General features: G+C 45.3%; 1 protein-coding gene and 1 long non-coding RNA gene across 2 annotated transcripts in view; both read right to left on the bottom strand.

The window, feature by feature from the left end:
* LOC144500967 (uncharacterized) overlaps window positions 1-17,261 on the bottom strand; it is a 40,276-nt gene that overhangs the window by 1,879 nt on the left and 21,136 nt on the right. The window lies entirely within an intron of this gene.
* LOC144500966 (galactoside alpha-(1,2)-fucosyltransferase 2-like) lies at window positions 2,042-3,084 on the bottom strand. Its single transcript, XM_078224466.1, has one exon. It carries the CDS (start codon window positions 3,012-3,014, stop codon window positions 2,100-2,102), a length of 915 nt encoding a protein of 304 aa, XP_078080592.1. The 5' UTR covers window positions 3,015-3,084; the 3' UTR covers window positions 2,042-2,099.

Here is a 17,261-nt window from a genome sequence, read left to right as displayed (position 1 = left end):
TCCTCAAACAGCAGAAATGATTTTTCACGGAACCCAATCAGTTCCTCATCATATCCTGAACATGTCAGTCAAATCAACACCTAATCTTCTCATTTCAATGGTTCAGTGTCTCCTTGTCATTTAACACTTGTGGATCCAGATAGCATTTCAGCAAATCTACACTGCACAGCCCCAAAGTTAATATACCCTTCATAAGGTGAGGTGCCCAAAACTCAATGCTCCAAGTGTGGTCAGACTAAGACTTTGGCAAATGTTGCATGGTTTCCAGCCTCTTGTATTCTAGTTTTCCATCTATTACGGCCAGTGACAGATCTGAAGGCCAATATTCCATTCAGTTTAATAATCCATCTGCCAGTTCTCCACCCAAGGGTTGGAGGAGAAGGCTGTAGGCTTCGGATAATTCAGGGCACAATTGGAAAGGTTCATAAAAATGATAAAAAACAGAAAATGCTGGTCATCGTAGGCTTGGTGTCATTTTCAGTTTTATCAAATCCCTACACTGCAGATGAAGGCCCTTCATCCCATTGAGTCCACACAGACTCTTCCTGAAAGAGTACATTACCCAGGCCCTTTCCTCCACTCCATTCTCATAACCCCACATATGTACCATGGCTAATCCCCCTAACTGCACCTTGGGACACTCAAGGGCAGTTAAGCATGGCCAATTCACCTGTTCATCTTTGGATTGTGGGAGGAAACTGGAGAACCGAGAGGAATCCCACGCAGACAGTCACCCAGGGCTGGAATTGAACCTGGGTTCCTGGCACTGTGATGCAGCAATGCTAACCACCGTGCCACCGTGCCATTTTGTGATAACCCCCAACAAGGTTCATCGTGGAATCACTGATTGATCTCCCTGTGGGGCTCATTAAGTATGAGTTCCCCTGGCAACAGGCAGTAGCCTGTCCAGTTGGAACTCATTACCTGAGCCTTTTATAAGGCAAGCCCAGGACTGGGCCTGCTGAACTGTAGTCCCAGGCAGGGACTAGTGTATGTACACCACAGCAGTGGTTTTACTTTGCATTCTGTAATAAAATATGTTCCTTTCCAGTTGGGCCACCTGAGTCATTATGGGTTTTAATTTCAATTATCCAGCATCTGCAGTATTTTGCTTCTGTATTAATAAATATTGCGATCACTGGCATTATTTCTATATTAAAGAGCAGAGGGAACCATGTTGTGCTATTCTGGAGATATTGTCTTGTTGATAATAACGGTGAGATAATTAGGTTTGGCAACCTCACATTCTTACATGTAACAGAAATAAATTAATGAAGTCATAGAAATAAAGAAAATGGAAGCAGGAGTAGGCCATTTGGCCCTTCAAGCCTGATCTGCCATTCATTTTGAACATGGCTGACCGTCCAACCTGTTCCTGCTTTCCCCCCATGTCCTTCCACTCCTGTAGCCCCAAGTGCAATATCGAACTCCTTCTTGACACCAAACAATTAAGTGAAATTTATATTCAGTACCTCGAAGAGAAAATCCTTAACATAGAGATGTTTTTGACGGTACGTTTCATTGCTGTACTGTCCAGTCAAATGTGAACTTTATATATTGTAGTTAGATACTCGATAACCCTTCAATGCTGTTCATTCACCAACTTTGACAAGAGAAGTACTGCAAAAAGTAATTTAAAAATAAAGTAAAGTTTGTTATTAGTCACAAGTAGGCTTACATTAACACTGCAAAGAAGTTACTGTGAAAATCCCTAGTCACCACACTCCGGCGCCTGTTCGGGTATACTGAGGGAGAATTTAGCATGGCCAATGCATCTAACCTGCACATCTTTGGACTGTGGCAGAAAACAGGTGCACCCGGAGGAAACCCAACGCAGAAACGGGGAGAACGTGCAAACTCCACACAGACTGTGACTCAAGCCAGGAATCGAACCCAGGTCCCTGGTGCTGTGAGGCAGCAGTGCTAACCACGGAGCCACCATGCCACTCCATAATTGAACTTCCAGTGGACACTCTGGACATTTAATTTCTGAAATTAGCCTTGGTTACTCTCCAGAAACTGGACTTTGAAAAATTAGTCAAAAAGAAACCATGTAAATTTAATGAGCTTTGAAGACTGTAGGACATGTAGCTCTTGAGCTAATTTGAAGTTTGTTTGGTCAGAAGAGGTGAGAGGTCAGCAGGAATTCCAATCCACTGAGGTAAGAAAGCCGTTTCGTACTTAAATAACTTTAGAAATGGTGATTCTGGCAGAGTGAAGTTTGCGAGGTAAATTGTCTCCCCACCTGCCAGGTAACCAGCCCAATAACCAAATGTCCCTACTGTCATTATAGTGTGGTTACAATGAGCAAGGATAGCAAAGTCATTAGCCGGACTGGATTGCTTTGGATCATCTGAAAAGAAAACATCTCCTTTGGAATTATCGATGTTCCGCTTACACCAATGCATTCCGTTACTTGTCACTGCAAAGATGACGTTTTTGTATTTATTTCGGAAGTAAGCCATTGCTGTGTCTAAATATTTCTTATCAGCTATGACTCCTTTCCACACATCTGGCATGACATGTATGTAATCTCCCCTTCGAACATGCACACCAACATATGTCACATTCTTTCGCTCCCCTCCAATGCGTCTCAGGAATGCATTGGCCTGGTCTTTGATGAAGGCATGAAAGGTGAACTCACGGAGAATTTCTTCTCGGATGTGATGATAGAAGGTCCAGGAACACGGGTATCCTGAGAGCATAACATAATCTCCTGGGATACTGCGGTACTGATCTTCCATCCAGTCATTGAGACCATAATTCTTCCAATTAATTCTATGTCTCACACTGTCATGGAGGGTTGGAAGAGTAATTTTGAAGATTGGAGACAGGTAATTGGCCATGGCGGGCAAGATGTACGCTTGGTGCCCATTCAATTTTGCCAATGCGTACAATGTTGCGTACTCCCCCATCTGGTTGCCAAGTCGTCCAATCGAGTTCATTGACCAAAATCCCTTTGAAGAAACCTTCACCCTTTCAGAGTCTTTCGCTGTTTCACATTGCAATGTCATGGTTATATTTTCAAACAACTGAAGATATCTGGCTGTTATGATAGCATATCTTATCTGAAATCTGTAGAATATGGCAACAAATAATATTGAGCAGATCCATAGTGGAAGAAGAAGCAGCTTTTTCTTCTTCGGCCAAACACAGATTTTGTTTAAATGAATCATCTCCGCAGACTCTTCACCTTGTGATGGATTTCCTCAATTCAGGTAGGGTTCCTGAAAGTCCAGAAATATCTCATTATTATAACAAACAAATCTTCAAAATTTGCTGCTGGATTATTTCTTTTTACACAGCTACTCATGAGAAACAGTAAGGAGTCTCACAACACCAGGTTAAAGTCCAGCAGGTTTATTTGGTATCGTGAGCTTTCGGAGTGCTTCTCCTTCATCAGGTGAGTAGGAGCTGTGCTAACCAGGTGCCAGACCAGGTAAGTCCCACTTACTCCACTCCACTCCAGTCACCTGATGAAGGAGCAGAGCTCTGAAAGCTCATGATACCAAATAAACCTGTTGGACTTTAACCTGGTATTGTGAGACTTCTTACTGTGCCCACCCCAGTCCAATTGGTGCAAATGACGTAGATAGGAAGAGCAGGGGGATCCTACGAGAGCAATTCAGGGAGTTGGGAAATAGACTAAAAAGTAGGGCCTCCAGGGTGGCCATCTCTGGGCTGCTCCCAATGCCTCGTGCCAGTGAGGCTAAGAATAGGGGGTTAGTACAATTGAATGCTTGGCTAAAGGACTGGTCCAGGAGGGAGGGCTTCATATCATTTTCCTAGATCAATGGGAAGTTTTCAGGAGCGGATGGCACCTGTACAAGAAGGACGGGTCACAACTAAGTTGGAAGGGCACGAATATCCTGGCTAGGAGTTTTGCTTGTGCAGTTCGGGGGGGTTTAAACTAGTATGGCAGGGGGTGGGGATCAAAATATTAGGTCTACAAGTGTAGAGGCTGGGGACGAGCTTGGGGCTGGGACAAGGCTGGCAAAGAAGAAGAGCACTCTGGGGGAGGATGACCTCACTGGGCCTGGAGGTCTGGAGTGCTTATACTTCAATGCAAGGAGCGTAGCAGGTAAGACAGACGAACTTAGGGCCTTAATGCTCACAAGGAATTTGGATGTGGTTGCGGTGACAGAGACTTGGTTGAAAGAGGGACGGGACTGGCACTGAATATTCCGGGGTACAAGTGTTTTAGGCGAGACAGAGGAGGGGCCAAAAGAGGTGGGGGAGTAGCAGTATTAGTTGGAGAGCATATTACAGCGGTGCAGAGGGAGCACAATTCAGAGGGGTCGTGTAACGAGTCACTCTGGGTGGAGCTTAGAAACAGGAAGGGCGCAGTCACTATGTTGGGGGTGTACTACAGGCCCCCCAACAGCCCAAGGGAAGTGGAAGAACGGATATGTCAGGAGATACTGGATAGGTGCAGTTAAAATAGGGTTGTTGTAGTGGGAGACTTCAATTTCCCTGGTATAGACTGGAAATCGCTGAGAGCTGGGACTCTGAATGGGGAGGAATTCGTAAAATGTGTACAGGAGGGTTCTTTGGAACAATATGTAGATAGGTCAGGTCTTCAAAGTTTCGGTAGGGGAACATGTGGCAAATAGTGGCCACAATTCTGTTAGCTTTAGGATAGTGATGGAAAAGGATGAGTGGTGTCCCAAGAGTAAGGTGTTGGATTGGGGGAAGGCTAACTTTAGTGGGATTAGGCAGAAATTGGCAGCTGTTGATTGGGAGAGGCTGTTTGAGGGTAAATCCACATCTGGCATGTGGGAGTCTTTTAAGGAACTGTTGTTAGGGCTACAGGACAGGCATGTGCCTGTAAAAAAGAAGGATAGGGAGGGTAGGATTCGAGAACCGTGGATAACCAGGGAAATTGAGGGACTGGTCAAAAAGAAAAGAGAGGCGTATGTTAGGTCCAAGCAGCTATAAACGGAGGGAGCTCCGGAGGAGTACAAAGAAAGTAGGAAAGAACTCAAACGGGGAATTAGAAGGGCAAAAAGTCCTTGGCAGACAGGATTAAGGAGAATCCCAAGGCATTTTATTCATACATTAGGAACAAAAGGGTTGTCAGGGAAAAAATTGGACCTCTCAGGTACAAAAGTGGGGAATTATGCTTGGAGCCCAAAGAAGTAGGGGAGATCCTAAATGAATACTTTGCGTCGATATTCACAAAGGAGAGGGATGTGTTGACTGGGAGTGTCTCGGAGGGGAGTGTTGAACCATTGGAGAAAATCTCCATTACAAGGAAGGAAGTGTTAGGTTTGTTAGAGAATATAAAGACTGACAAATCCCCAGGGCCTGATGGAATCTATCCAAGGCTGCTCAGGGAGACGAGAGATGAAATCGTTGGGCCTCTGACGCAAATCTTTGTCTCGTCACTAGACACAGGTGAGGTCCCAGAAGATTGGAGGATAGCTAATGTGGTCCCGTTATTTAAGAAGGGTAGGAAGGATAACCCGGGAAATTATAGGTCGGTGAGCTTGACGTCCGTGGTGGGGAAGTTGTTGGAGAAGATTCTTAGAGATAGGATGTATGCGCATTTAGAAAGGAATAAACTCATTAACGATAGTCAGCATGGTTTTGTGAGAGGGAGGTCATGCCTCACTAACCTGGTGGAGTTTTGTGAAGAAGTGACTAGAATGGTTGACGAGGGAAGGGCCGTGGATGTCGTCTATATGGACTTTAGTAAAGCGTTTGACAAAGTCCCTCATGGTAGGCTGGCGCAAAAGGTTGGATCTCATGGGATAAAGGGGGAGGTGGCTAGATGGGTGGAGAACTGGCTTGGTCACAGAAGACAGAGGGTGGTAGTGGAAGGGTCTTTTTCCGGTTGGAGGCCTGTGACTAGTGGTGTTCCGCAGGGCTCTGTATTGGGACCTCTGCTGTTTGTGATTTATATAAATGATCTGGAAGAAGGTGTAACTGGGGTGATCAGTAAGTTTGCGGACGACACAAAATTGGCAGGATTTGCAGATAGTGAGGAGCATTGTCAGAGGCTACAGAAGGATATAGATAGGCTGGAAATTTGGGCAAAGAAATGGCAGATGGAGTTCAATCCTGATAAATGTGAAGTGATGCATTTTGGTAGAAATAATGTCGGGAGGAGCCATACGATAAATGGCAGAACCATAAAGGGTGTAGACACGCAGAGGGACCTGGGTGTGCAAGTCCACAGATCCTTGAAGGTGACGTCACAGGTGGAGAAGGTGGTGAAGAAGGCATATGGCATGCTTGCCTTTATAGGACGGGGCATAGAGTATAAAAGTTGGGGTCTGATGTTACAGATGTATAGAACTTTGGTTCGGCCGCATTTGGAATACTGCGTCCTGTTCTGGTCGCCACACTACCAGAAGGACGTGGAGGCTTTGGAGAGAGTACAGAGGAGGTTTACCAGGATGTTGCCTGGTATGGAGGGGCTTAGTTATGAGGTGAGATTGGGTAAACTGGGGTTGTTCTCCCTGGAAAGTCGGAGGATGAGGGGAGACTTAATAGAGGTGTATAAAATTATGAAAGGCATAGATAGGGTGAACGGTGGGAAGCTTTTCCCCAGGTCGGTGGTGACGTTCACAGGGGGTCATAGGTTCAAGGTGAGGGGGGGGTGGTTTAACACAGATATCAGAAGGACATATTTTACACAGAGGGTGGTGGGGGCCTGGAATGCGCTGCCAGGCAAGGTGGTGGAGGCGGACACACTGGGAACATTTAAGACTTATCTAGATAGCCATGTGAACGGAGTGGGAATGGAGGGATACAAAAGAATGGTCTAGTTTGGACCAGGGAGCGGCACGGGCTTGGAGGGCCGAAGGGCCTGTTCCTGTGCTGTATTGTTCTTTGTCCTTTGTTCAATGCCGGCATGTGCACATCACTCTTGAGAAATGCATAGGACTCAGTTTTGATGAAACAGAGGGCAAAAACAACATAGTTTTTATTTATTCATTTGTGGGACATGGGCATCGCTGGCTGGGCCAGCATTTATTGCCCATCCCTAGTTGCCCTCGATCTCAGTGGCTTGCTGGGCCATTTCACAGGGCAGTTGAGAGACAGCCACATTGCTGTGGTCTGAAGTCACATGTAGGCCAGACTGGGTAAGGACAGCAGATTTTGTTCCCTAAAGGACATTAGTGAACTAGATGGGTTTTTCTGACAATCGGCAATGGTTTCATGGTCATCAATAGATTCTTAATTCCAGGTATTTTCATTGAATTCAAATTCCACCAACTGCCGTGGCGGATTTGAACTCAGGTCCTCAGAAAGTTAGTTGAATTTCTGTATTAATAGTCTAGCAATTATACCACTAGACCATCTCCTCCCATAAAAGATACAAGGCAAGTGGACAGATGAGATACAAATATTTAACATCATGCTAGTTATCACATGAAAACTTGGGGAGAACCACTTTGTCGATATGTTTAGCAGGTGACATGACCTGAACCTCACAGCCTTGCACAGTTCCAGATTTGATAGCTCTGGTAACAGGGATTTTCTCCAGGAGGATAGATGGGAATTTATCCTCTTCTCTCCAGGATGAAAGGGCATGTGAGCTTGTCAGAATAGTGTGTATCCTGACACTACACATATGTTGACGTTAAGGGTCTCCCCATGTTCACTGGACTGATACTGCCACTGCAAGAGCTACCAGTCTGTTGATGTGCAGTTGGTGAGTAACCAGACCAAAAAATTCATTTTGGCAAATTCATTTTGGTAAAATTCATGATGGCAGGATCGTGGATATATCCAGGAAAAGTATGGTGGCACAGTGGTTAGCACTGCTGCCTCACAGCGCCAGGGACCCGGGTTCGATTCCTAGTTTGGGTCACTGTGTGGAGTCTGCACGTTCTCCCTGTGCCAGCATGGGTTTTCTCCGGGTGCTCCAGTTTCCTCCCACAGTCCAAAAGACATGCTTGTTAAGTGCATTGCTCATGCTAAATTCTCCCTCAATATACCCGAACAGGTGCCGGAGTATGGCGACGCGGTGAGTTTCACAGTAGCTTCATTGCTGTGTTAGTGCAAGCCAACTTGTGACTCTAATAAGTAAACTTAAAACGTAAGCTAGAGAGGGATGACCTAAGTTCAGGAAATCTGAATGTAGAAGTAACTTTGCAGTGTTAATGTAAGCCTACTTTTGACACTGATAAATAAATTTAAATGTTCAATTCAGGCCTTGGGTGACTGTATGGAGTTTACACATTCTCCCCGTGTCTGTGTGGATTTCCTCCGAGTGCTCCATTTTCCACCCACAGTCCAAAGATGTGCGAGTTATGTTGATTGGCCATGCTAAATTGCCCTTAGTGTCAGGTGGACTAGCAGGGTAAGAAAGTAGGGTTACGGGAATAGGGCCTGAGTGGGATTGCTGCTGGTGCAGGCTTAAAGGTCCGAATGGCCTCAATCTGCACTATAGGGATTTTATGATTCTATGATGTTTTTCTCTTGCAACAGTCTGCAATACCCACCAGATTTGGCTTCCAGCCACACCACCAGATGACTGCTCAATGATAGGGGTACCCTCCCCATTCATGATCCATGACCCTTTTCACCCATCCCATATCAGGTCAGGGGGTCTTAAATGAGAGCCATGAGGCTACATACAACACTCTGAAGCAAGCCAGCATGCTCCTAATGCAGAGATTATGTTCAGGTGTCTCTGCAGTAAGTGCCTGAGAGGGTATCTATGTCTGCAGCGATCTACCTCCTTGGATCTCCAGTCCCTCTTTTGGGCAAAAGAGAAAGGAGACAAAGAAGAAGGAGAAGGAGAACAGGGGAGACCATATTCACTCCACATCCTACTTTGTTCAGGAGGCAGTCATTCCCCTTAGATTAAACAGAACCTTAACGTTGGCCAATGGCCAGGGACAGGTGGATATGACTGACACATAGGCAGGTAAAGGGAGCCAGCATGTAATGATGGAGGAACGTCAGCCCCTGACTTTGCACAGCAGGTCCGGGATGCTTCTGCCCATTATGGATGAGGAGAAGGACTGCAAGATGGATGAGCAGACTGACCATGGCACCATGGCGAAGGATGCCTTTCACATGGGGGAGCAATGAGAAATGTGGTCATGAGATCGCACAGTCAGCAGGATATACACTGTTCTCTGTACTCGGGAGTATCTGTCTGGCAAGCTAACATAGAATCATAGAAACCCTACAGTACAGAAAGAGGCCATTTGGCCCATCGAGTCTGCACCGACCACAATCCCACCCAGGCCCTATCCCCATATCCCTATATATTTTACCCACTAATCCCTCTAACTACGCATCTCAGGACACTAAGGAGCAATTTAGCATGGCCAATCAACCTAACCCGCACATCTTTGGACTGTGGGAGGAAACCGGACCACCCGGAGGAAACCCACGCAGACACGAGGAGAATGTGCAAACTCCACACAGACAGTGACCCAAGCCGGGAATCGAACCCAGGTCCCTGGAGCTGTGAAGCAGCAGTGCTAACCACTGTGCTACCGTGAAGCAGCAGTGCTAACCACTTGTGGTGAACCATTTTTGGTTACCACCAGGAGTGCTGAGCCATGGTTTGGCCAGCACTATGAGTCTGTAGATATGTTACTGTTGGCCTTAGGGTTGGGCTGTTCTACCTGGTAATATAGTCCTATAGTACACTCCAGTTGGCTCCGCCTTCCGGGAGAGGTATAAAGGTCACTGCTCTGCCTGGTGACCCTTTAGTCTGGGATTGTATATTGTATATAGTAGCTCCGTTATTGTTGGTAATAAAAGCCTTTATTTCCCGGGTACATCCAGCCTCCCGTGTGATTTATCGCGCATCACCACTGTGCTACCTATGTTCACTGCACTGTGCCACAGTTCAGGATATTTGCTCTGGGCTGAAGAGGAACTTGCTGAGGGCAGGGCAGTATCCAGTGATTATGATCTGTGTCGATACCAAAGAAAGAGTTCTGCACAGAGGGTAGGTGTATCCAAGCACCAACTTAAACAGCAGAATGTCAAAGGTGCAAATTGACTGGGTAATTAAAATTAAAGAAATGAACATGTGGCTCAGAGATTGGTGTGGGGGAACTGGGTCCCAGTTAGTTACCTGAACCATGCTGGGACCAATGTTCGAGTGAGCTGCATAACTAGGGGTGTACAGAGGGCTTTAAGCTAAAAATTGGGGAGCATGATAACTAATTTGGAAAGACGTGGTAAATCAAAGGGTAGTGAAAAGGCAAAAGAGAAAGGCATTAATATGGGAAGGCTAACCATAAGGTGACAGAAAGGGACAGATAATACAAATCTAAGAGTAAATAAGGTCGAGGTTACGAAGATAAGAAAAGGACAAAACTAAAGGTAGCACTCAAAGTGAAACAGATGAACCAAAGAACCACAGAATCCCTACATTTCAGGAGGACGTTCAGCCCATTGGGTCTGCACTGACCTTCTGAAAAAGTATCCTCACGAGGCCCAACCCCCATCCTAGCCTAGTAACTCTGCACATTTACCATGGCTAATCCACCTAACCTGCACATCACAGAACTGTTAGAGCAAAGAGAAATAAATTAATACAATCTAATAGCAATGACAGAGATTTGGGTTGGAATACTCCCATTCCGCTCGCCACTGGAATTCTAGCAGGTGGGGGGTGGACCATGGAAAGGTCCATTGAAGTCAGGCAGGAATTTCTGGTCAATGGATCTTAGCATGGTCTGATTATGACCATCTTAGCTATGATTCCCGTGGCGGGCGGGACGGGAAAATTCCCCCATTGGTTGCAGGATGATATAGATTGGGAGCTGAATATTCATGACAGTTAGGAAGGAAATGAAGTTAGAAAAAGATGGAGGGTGATTCTGTAAATTAATTACGGTATTAGCATAATAGAGAGGGATTGCCTAAATTCGGAAAACAAGGATGTGGAATAGAGATGAGAAATGATAATGGCAAGAAGTGGGAATCCTGTACAGGCCACCTAACAATATCACATGGGTCGAGGGAAAACAAAGGAAGAAATAATGGGAACTTGCCAAAATAGCACAAAAATAACCATGGGGAATTTTAATCGACATATAGACTGGAAACATCGAGTAGTCTAGATGAGAAAACCATAGAATGTTTTTTGAATAGTTTCTTAGGAAGTAAGGTGCCAACCAGAGAGCAGGCTGCACTAGACCTAGAATCCCTACAGTGCAGAAGAAGGCATTTGTCCCATCGGGTCAGCACTATTAGAGAGCTGATGAATTAACCGATAAATCAAAGCTGGTCAACTGGGGGAGGATAATGCCCAAAACTTGGGAAATGTTGAAGTGGGAATGTGAGACGTATGAGAGGAACAAAAGAGATGGAGCAGAACAAGAGAGATTGGAAAGGGGAAGATGAGACCGAGATAAAGGATTAGACCAGCAAGCCGAACAAAGGAAAGATAAAAAACCGGAGGTACCTCCTGACATGTCTGGCATGCCAATGTTGCTCCAAAATACCAAAACGGATGAACAAGAGGAGGAGGATTGGGGAAGTCAGCCTCGGGTCCCGACTGCTCCCCCAGTTCCACCCCAATCAACGTACCCACCAATACCGACTCAATCTGTAGCCCAGTCTCAACTCCCGCCGCCCTATTCCCCTCCGACTACCCGCCCCTGCTCAGACTCAGACCCCTACCGTGCAGACTCCGACCCCACCTAAATACACACCACAACAGCCCCCTGTTGAACCCAAAAGCCGTCCTACCAATGAAAGCCCTGTCTCGGAAAGGTACACTAGTCCGGTAGCCTTCAGAACTAGATCTAAAAATAAGAAGAAGCGAAACAAACAGGCTGTCAGTGATCCAGGGAGAGAGAGGGAGGATCCTTTTAAAACCCATAGGGGAAACCAGAGAAAATCTCAAGTGACTCTGAGCAGTGAGGATTATGGTAGTCCCAAACAGCAGCTGCTAATATTACCCTCCACCAGCCCCTCACCCACCACCTCAGGTAAGTTTAATTCTAGAGAAATCTATGTTCTCTGGGCACTTTCCATTATATAAATTGGAAGCTATGTACTTTATCTAAAATCTAATTAAGCTAAGTTGGAGAAGCGTTTGCGTGATCAACCACACAAGGTTTCAATAATACATACTGATATTCATTCATCACTGTCATTTGCTTTGTGCCCACAATAGATGATGCTAGGTTATTTTTAAATATTTGTAACTTTTTTTTAAAAAGTGCCAACAGTTGCTTTTGTTTTAACATAAAACGCTGAGAGTCAGCTTTAATCATTAAGGAATCCATCTTTAACCTTGTCAGTGACCTTTCATATTCTCTTACATTGACTGAAACTATTTAACTGCAACATCTTAAAATTACTCAAGATTACATTGCTTTCACTGTCACCTCAGTAAAGCCTCTCAACATTTATGAAGACCTGCAGAAAAGTATTTTCGCCTTGAGCACAATTTTGACCATCCTCTGCTTCTGAGATCCAGTTTACAAAATTATATCTGTTAACATGAATTGAGTTCTATTCCAAGTTTTGAGTTAAATGATACAATATGTATTTTTGTGTTTCAAAGTATCCACTGTGCTTTCAGCCATACTTTCTTCAGGTCTTGTTTAAAATGGGCTCCAATAAAAGGCGTTTCAGTTTAGATTTTCTCTCCAAGCTGTTATTCTATTAGGAAAATGAAGAGACACGAGTCTTTGCTCAAGCCCTGACCACTATCTGTATTAACACCACCGCTTTAACACCTTTGGGACAGTGACTTTGACCAATTTGTGTCTCTTCTCTATTTTGCAGAGCACTCTGCCTAATAGTTTAGCTGTGAACCATTCATGTAACTTTAATTTGCAGCATGAGGGTGCTTTTTCTCACTACGTATTTAAGTGATTACCATGAATAAGCTCAAAAGTCACATAACTCAATTGCAGCACAGAACCACCATGAAGTATTTTTCTTGTGACTTGTCTCAGTCTTGACCAGGTTTATTATGGCTGGCAAGACTGTTAAAAATGAACATTCTTTTCTCCTCCTCCCGAAACAACTGGCCGTTATTAAATGTACCGCCCACGCTGCCAATGACTCGGCAATGACTAGGGGTAAAGACAGGGCTGACTATGCCACAAAAAAAGGCTGCAACAGACCAAACCAATATAGTGCCCTCCATGAATAAGCAGGCAATAAATCGCTCGCCTTCTTTGAACACACCGGACATGCCAGATACAGTCACTGTTCAACCTTACAGGGGGACACCCCTGCTCCTGAGAAAGATCTTTGGAAGACACATGGATGTTCACATTCTGTGTCAAAAGGTCTCTGGGTCACTCCAACAGACCATGTTTTTATACCAGATGCATTACTGCCTTTATTGCTTGATTGTTTACATTCTGACACCCACCTTGGAAAGGAGGGAATGAGTGGAATATTGCTTTGTACCTGGTGGCACCCTCGACTAGCCGAGGCTGCTCGGTCTTGCATAGCATCATGTTTAACATGCCAAAAAAATAACATTGGCCAAGGCGTGAAGTGTTCACCAGGGAAAACACCCTTGCCGGGTGGCCCATTTGATTGTATTCAGTTTGATTTTATTGAATTACCGTGTGTGCAGTGTTATAAATATTGTCTTGTCAATGTTGATGTGTTTAGTAGATGGATAGAGGCTTTTCCAACTACAAACAATAAGGCTCGACAGTAGTGAAGCTGTTATTGACAGAGATGATACCGAGGTTCGGGATACCCCAACAAATTAGCTCAGATAAGGACCCCCATTTTGAAGGGAAAATTAATCAGGAACTATGTGACATATTACACATTCAGCAACAGTTCCACTGTGCCCACCACCCCAAGGCAGCAGGGATAGTGGAAAGAGACAATGGGACCCTTAAAGCTAAGTTAGCCAAGCTAACATCTGAAACCGGTCTAAATTGGTTAAGTTTTACCCTTAGCCCTCTACCACATGAGGATAACCCCCCACTCTACCACTGGACTATCGGCCGCAGAGATAGTTTATGGTAAACCAAGCAGGACGTCCTGGGATGCAAATACAATTCCGCCCACCCAGATAGACTGACACATTGTGGGTGATGAAATGCAGAAGTACTTCCGACAGCTAACATCGTCTTTAAAGTTTCTTCATTCACAGGTACAGTGCGCCTTTGGATCGACTCCATAGACACCGGATCAAGATTCGGACTCACAGGACCACTTCCCTGGACCGGAAATAGGTGACTTCGTATTGATCCGCAATTGGGATAGACCCAAACTGGGCCCTCGTTGGAAAGGCCCATTCCAAGTTCTCCTCCAGACTCCAACCGCAATCAAGGTCAAAGGACATTCTCGCTGGATCCATATCCACGACGTCAAACCTTGGAAGCCGATACCTACTGACAAGCCATGAGGCTTATTCTCATCATCTTCATCCTTCCGGCTATTTTCGTGGCACCAGGACAACCAGATCAGAAGGAAGTAATCCGGAAAAATTATGAATTGATACCTGGACTATCTCACTCTAACGGACTATTTCACATTAATACCTTTTTGTCTATGTCTTACGAGTATGCAGTACAGTTCAATGTAAGTGGGTGTTGGGTCTGTACACACGTACCACCACATGTTAAAGAAGGGATCCCCCTGTTCCCTATTCCTCTCAATCCCCAGGAAATGATAGAGTGGATTTTGTATCAAAACGGGCCATAACCGAAGCTCAACGGTATTGGATGATAGTCTTCCCTTCCTATGGGACCGCAATAGTGGCTCGAGAACTAATTAGTATGGCATCCACTCTTGAGAAAATAGCTAATGAAACAGATGATGCTTTGGAGGAAGTCAGCACTGCCATCTCGGAAGTGTCAGCTGAGGTTTTATGCTGAGTGGGGAATTATGCTTGGAGCCCAAAGAAGTAGGGGAGATCCTAAATGAATCCTTTGTGTCGGTATTCACAAAGGAGAGGGATGTGTTGACTGGGAGTGTCTCGGAGGGGAGTGTTGAACCATTGGAGAAAATCTCCATTACAAGGGAGGAAGTGTTAGGTTTGTTAGAGAATATAAAGACTGACAAATCCCCAGGGCCTGATGGAATCTATCCAAGGCTGCTCAGGGAGACGAGAGATGAAATCGCTGGGCCTCTGACGCAAATCTTTGTCTTGTCACTGGACGCAGGTGAGGTCCCAGAGGATTGGAGGATAGCTAATGTGGTCCCGTTATTTAAGAAGGGTAAGAAGGATAACCCGGGTAATTATAGGCCAGTGAGCTTGACGTCCGTGGTGGGGAAGTTGTTGGAGAAGATTCTTAGAGATAGGATGTATGCGCATTTAGAAAGGAATAATCTCATTAACAATAGTCAGCATGGTTTTGTGAGAGGGAGGTCATGCCTCACTAACCTGGTGGAGTTTTTTGAAGAAGTGACCAGAATGGTTGACGAGGGAAGAGTGTCGTCTATATGGACTTTAGTAAAGCGTTTGACAAAGTCCCTCATGGTAGGCTGGTGAGAAAGGTTGGATCTCATGGGATAAAGGGGGAGGTGGCTAGATGGGTGGAGAACTGGCTTGGTCACAGAAGACAGAGGGTGGTAGTGGAAGGGTCTTTTTCCGGCTGGATGCCTGTGACTAGTGGTGTTCCGCAGGGCTCTGTATTGGGACCTCTGCTGTTTGTGATTTATATAAACGATCTGGAAGAAGGTGTAACTGGGGTGATCAGTAAGTTTGCGGACGACACAAAAATGGCAGGACTTGCAGATAGTGAGGAACATTGTCAGAGGCTACAGAAGGATATAGATAGGCTGGGAATTTGGGCAAAGAAATGGCAGATGGAGTTCAATCCAGATAAATGTGAAGTGATGCATTTTGGTAGAACTAACGTACGGGGGAGCTATATGATAAATGGCAGAACCATAAAGGGTGTAGATACGCAGAGGGATCTGAGTGTGCAAGTCCACAGATCCTTGAAGGTGACGTCACAGGTGGAGAAGGTAGTGAATAAGGCATATGGCATGCTTGCCTTTATAGGACGGAGTATAGAGTATAAAAGTTGGGGTCTGATGTTGCGGTTGTATAGAACGTTGGTTCGGCCGCATTTGGAATACTGCACCCAGTTCTGGTCGCCACACTACCGGAAGGATGTGGAGGCTTTGGAGAGAGTACAGAGGAGGTTTACCAGGATGTTGCCTTGTATGGAAGGGCTTAGTTATGAGGAGAGATTGGGTAAACTAAGGTTGTCCTCACTGGAAAGACGGAGGATGAGGGGTGACCTAATAGAGGTGTATAAAATTATGAAAGGCATAGATAGGGTGAACGGTGGGAAGCTTTTTCCCAGGTCGGTGGTGACGTTCAAGGTGAAGGGGGGGAGGTTTAACATGGATATCAGAAGGACGTATTTTACGCAGAGGGTGGTGGGGGCCTGGAATGCGCTGCCAGGCAAGGTGGTGGAGGCAGACACACTGGGAACGTTTAAGACTTATCTAGATAGCCACATGAACAGAGTGGGAATGGAGGGATACAAAAGAATGGTCTAGTTTGGACCAGGGAGCGGCACGGGCTTGGAGGGCCGAAGGGCCTGTTCCTGTGCTGTATTGTTCTTTGTTCTTTGTTAAAAAGAGGAACCGCAACAATGAAGTAATGGGCTTAGTTAAAGGTTGTTTGTGAAGGAATGTGATTGGAAGTTGACTGTAACTAAGTGTTGCTGGGGGACTTGATTGGCTAGTGGCAGCAGTGCTAATCACGACCCGAATTACGTATTAATGTAGAATATTGTAAGCACGCGAATGGTACAAAAAGGGGACCGCCCCCTGTAACTGCGAACTTTTGCTAACCGCCTCCCAGCACTGAATGGAAGTTACGTAGCAAAAGTTGTCAGCTTACATGTAAGACCAATAAAATACTTATGTTTCGGACAACATTCGGTGTTTGCATTTGCTTCAAGAATGTAAGAAGTCTCCTGAAAACGAACTTAACACCTGGGTCTTGATGGAATTCGTCTTGCGACCTTAAAAAGACTAAGATTGTTAACGCATTGGGTTTAATTCTCAAATCTTTCTTAGATTTGGGGAAGTTCCCCTTAGATTGGAAATTTGGAATGTAACCCCTTTATTCAAAATGGAAGGAAACTATCATGACAGGTGGAATTCTCCCAAAATAATTCGAAGTGTCGAATTCGCGCAAAAACTAGAGTAAATCCCGTTGCTTTTCTGAGCGGGATTTTCAAAATGATTCTCCTACATTCGGTGCATCACAGAGAGCCCTAGAGTGAATCTCGTGAATAATCAGTGGGTGGGGCCTATTCCCATGGGAGAGACCGGCAGCATAGCGCTGAGTGGGCCACTGTACATACACCGATGTGTCA

Source organism: Mustelus asterias, chromosome 11 (genome assembly GCF_964213995.1).
Source record: "Mustelus asterias chromosome 11, sMusAst1.hap1.1, whole genome shotgun sequence".
Taxonomy (NCBI): Eukaryota; Metazoa; Chordata; class Chondrichthyes; order Carcharhiniformes; family Triakidae; genus Mustelus; species Mustelus asterias.
Note: the sequence above shows the minus strand (reverse complement) of the source record. Positions and strands in the feature narration are given on the sequence as shown.

Coding starts and splice junctions, on each gene's coding strand:
- LOC144500966 (XM_078224466.1), bottom strand. CDS start 3,014: ATGACATTGCAATGTGAAACAGCGAAAGACTCTGAAAGGGTGAAGGTT.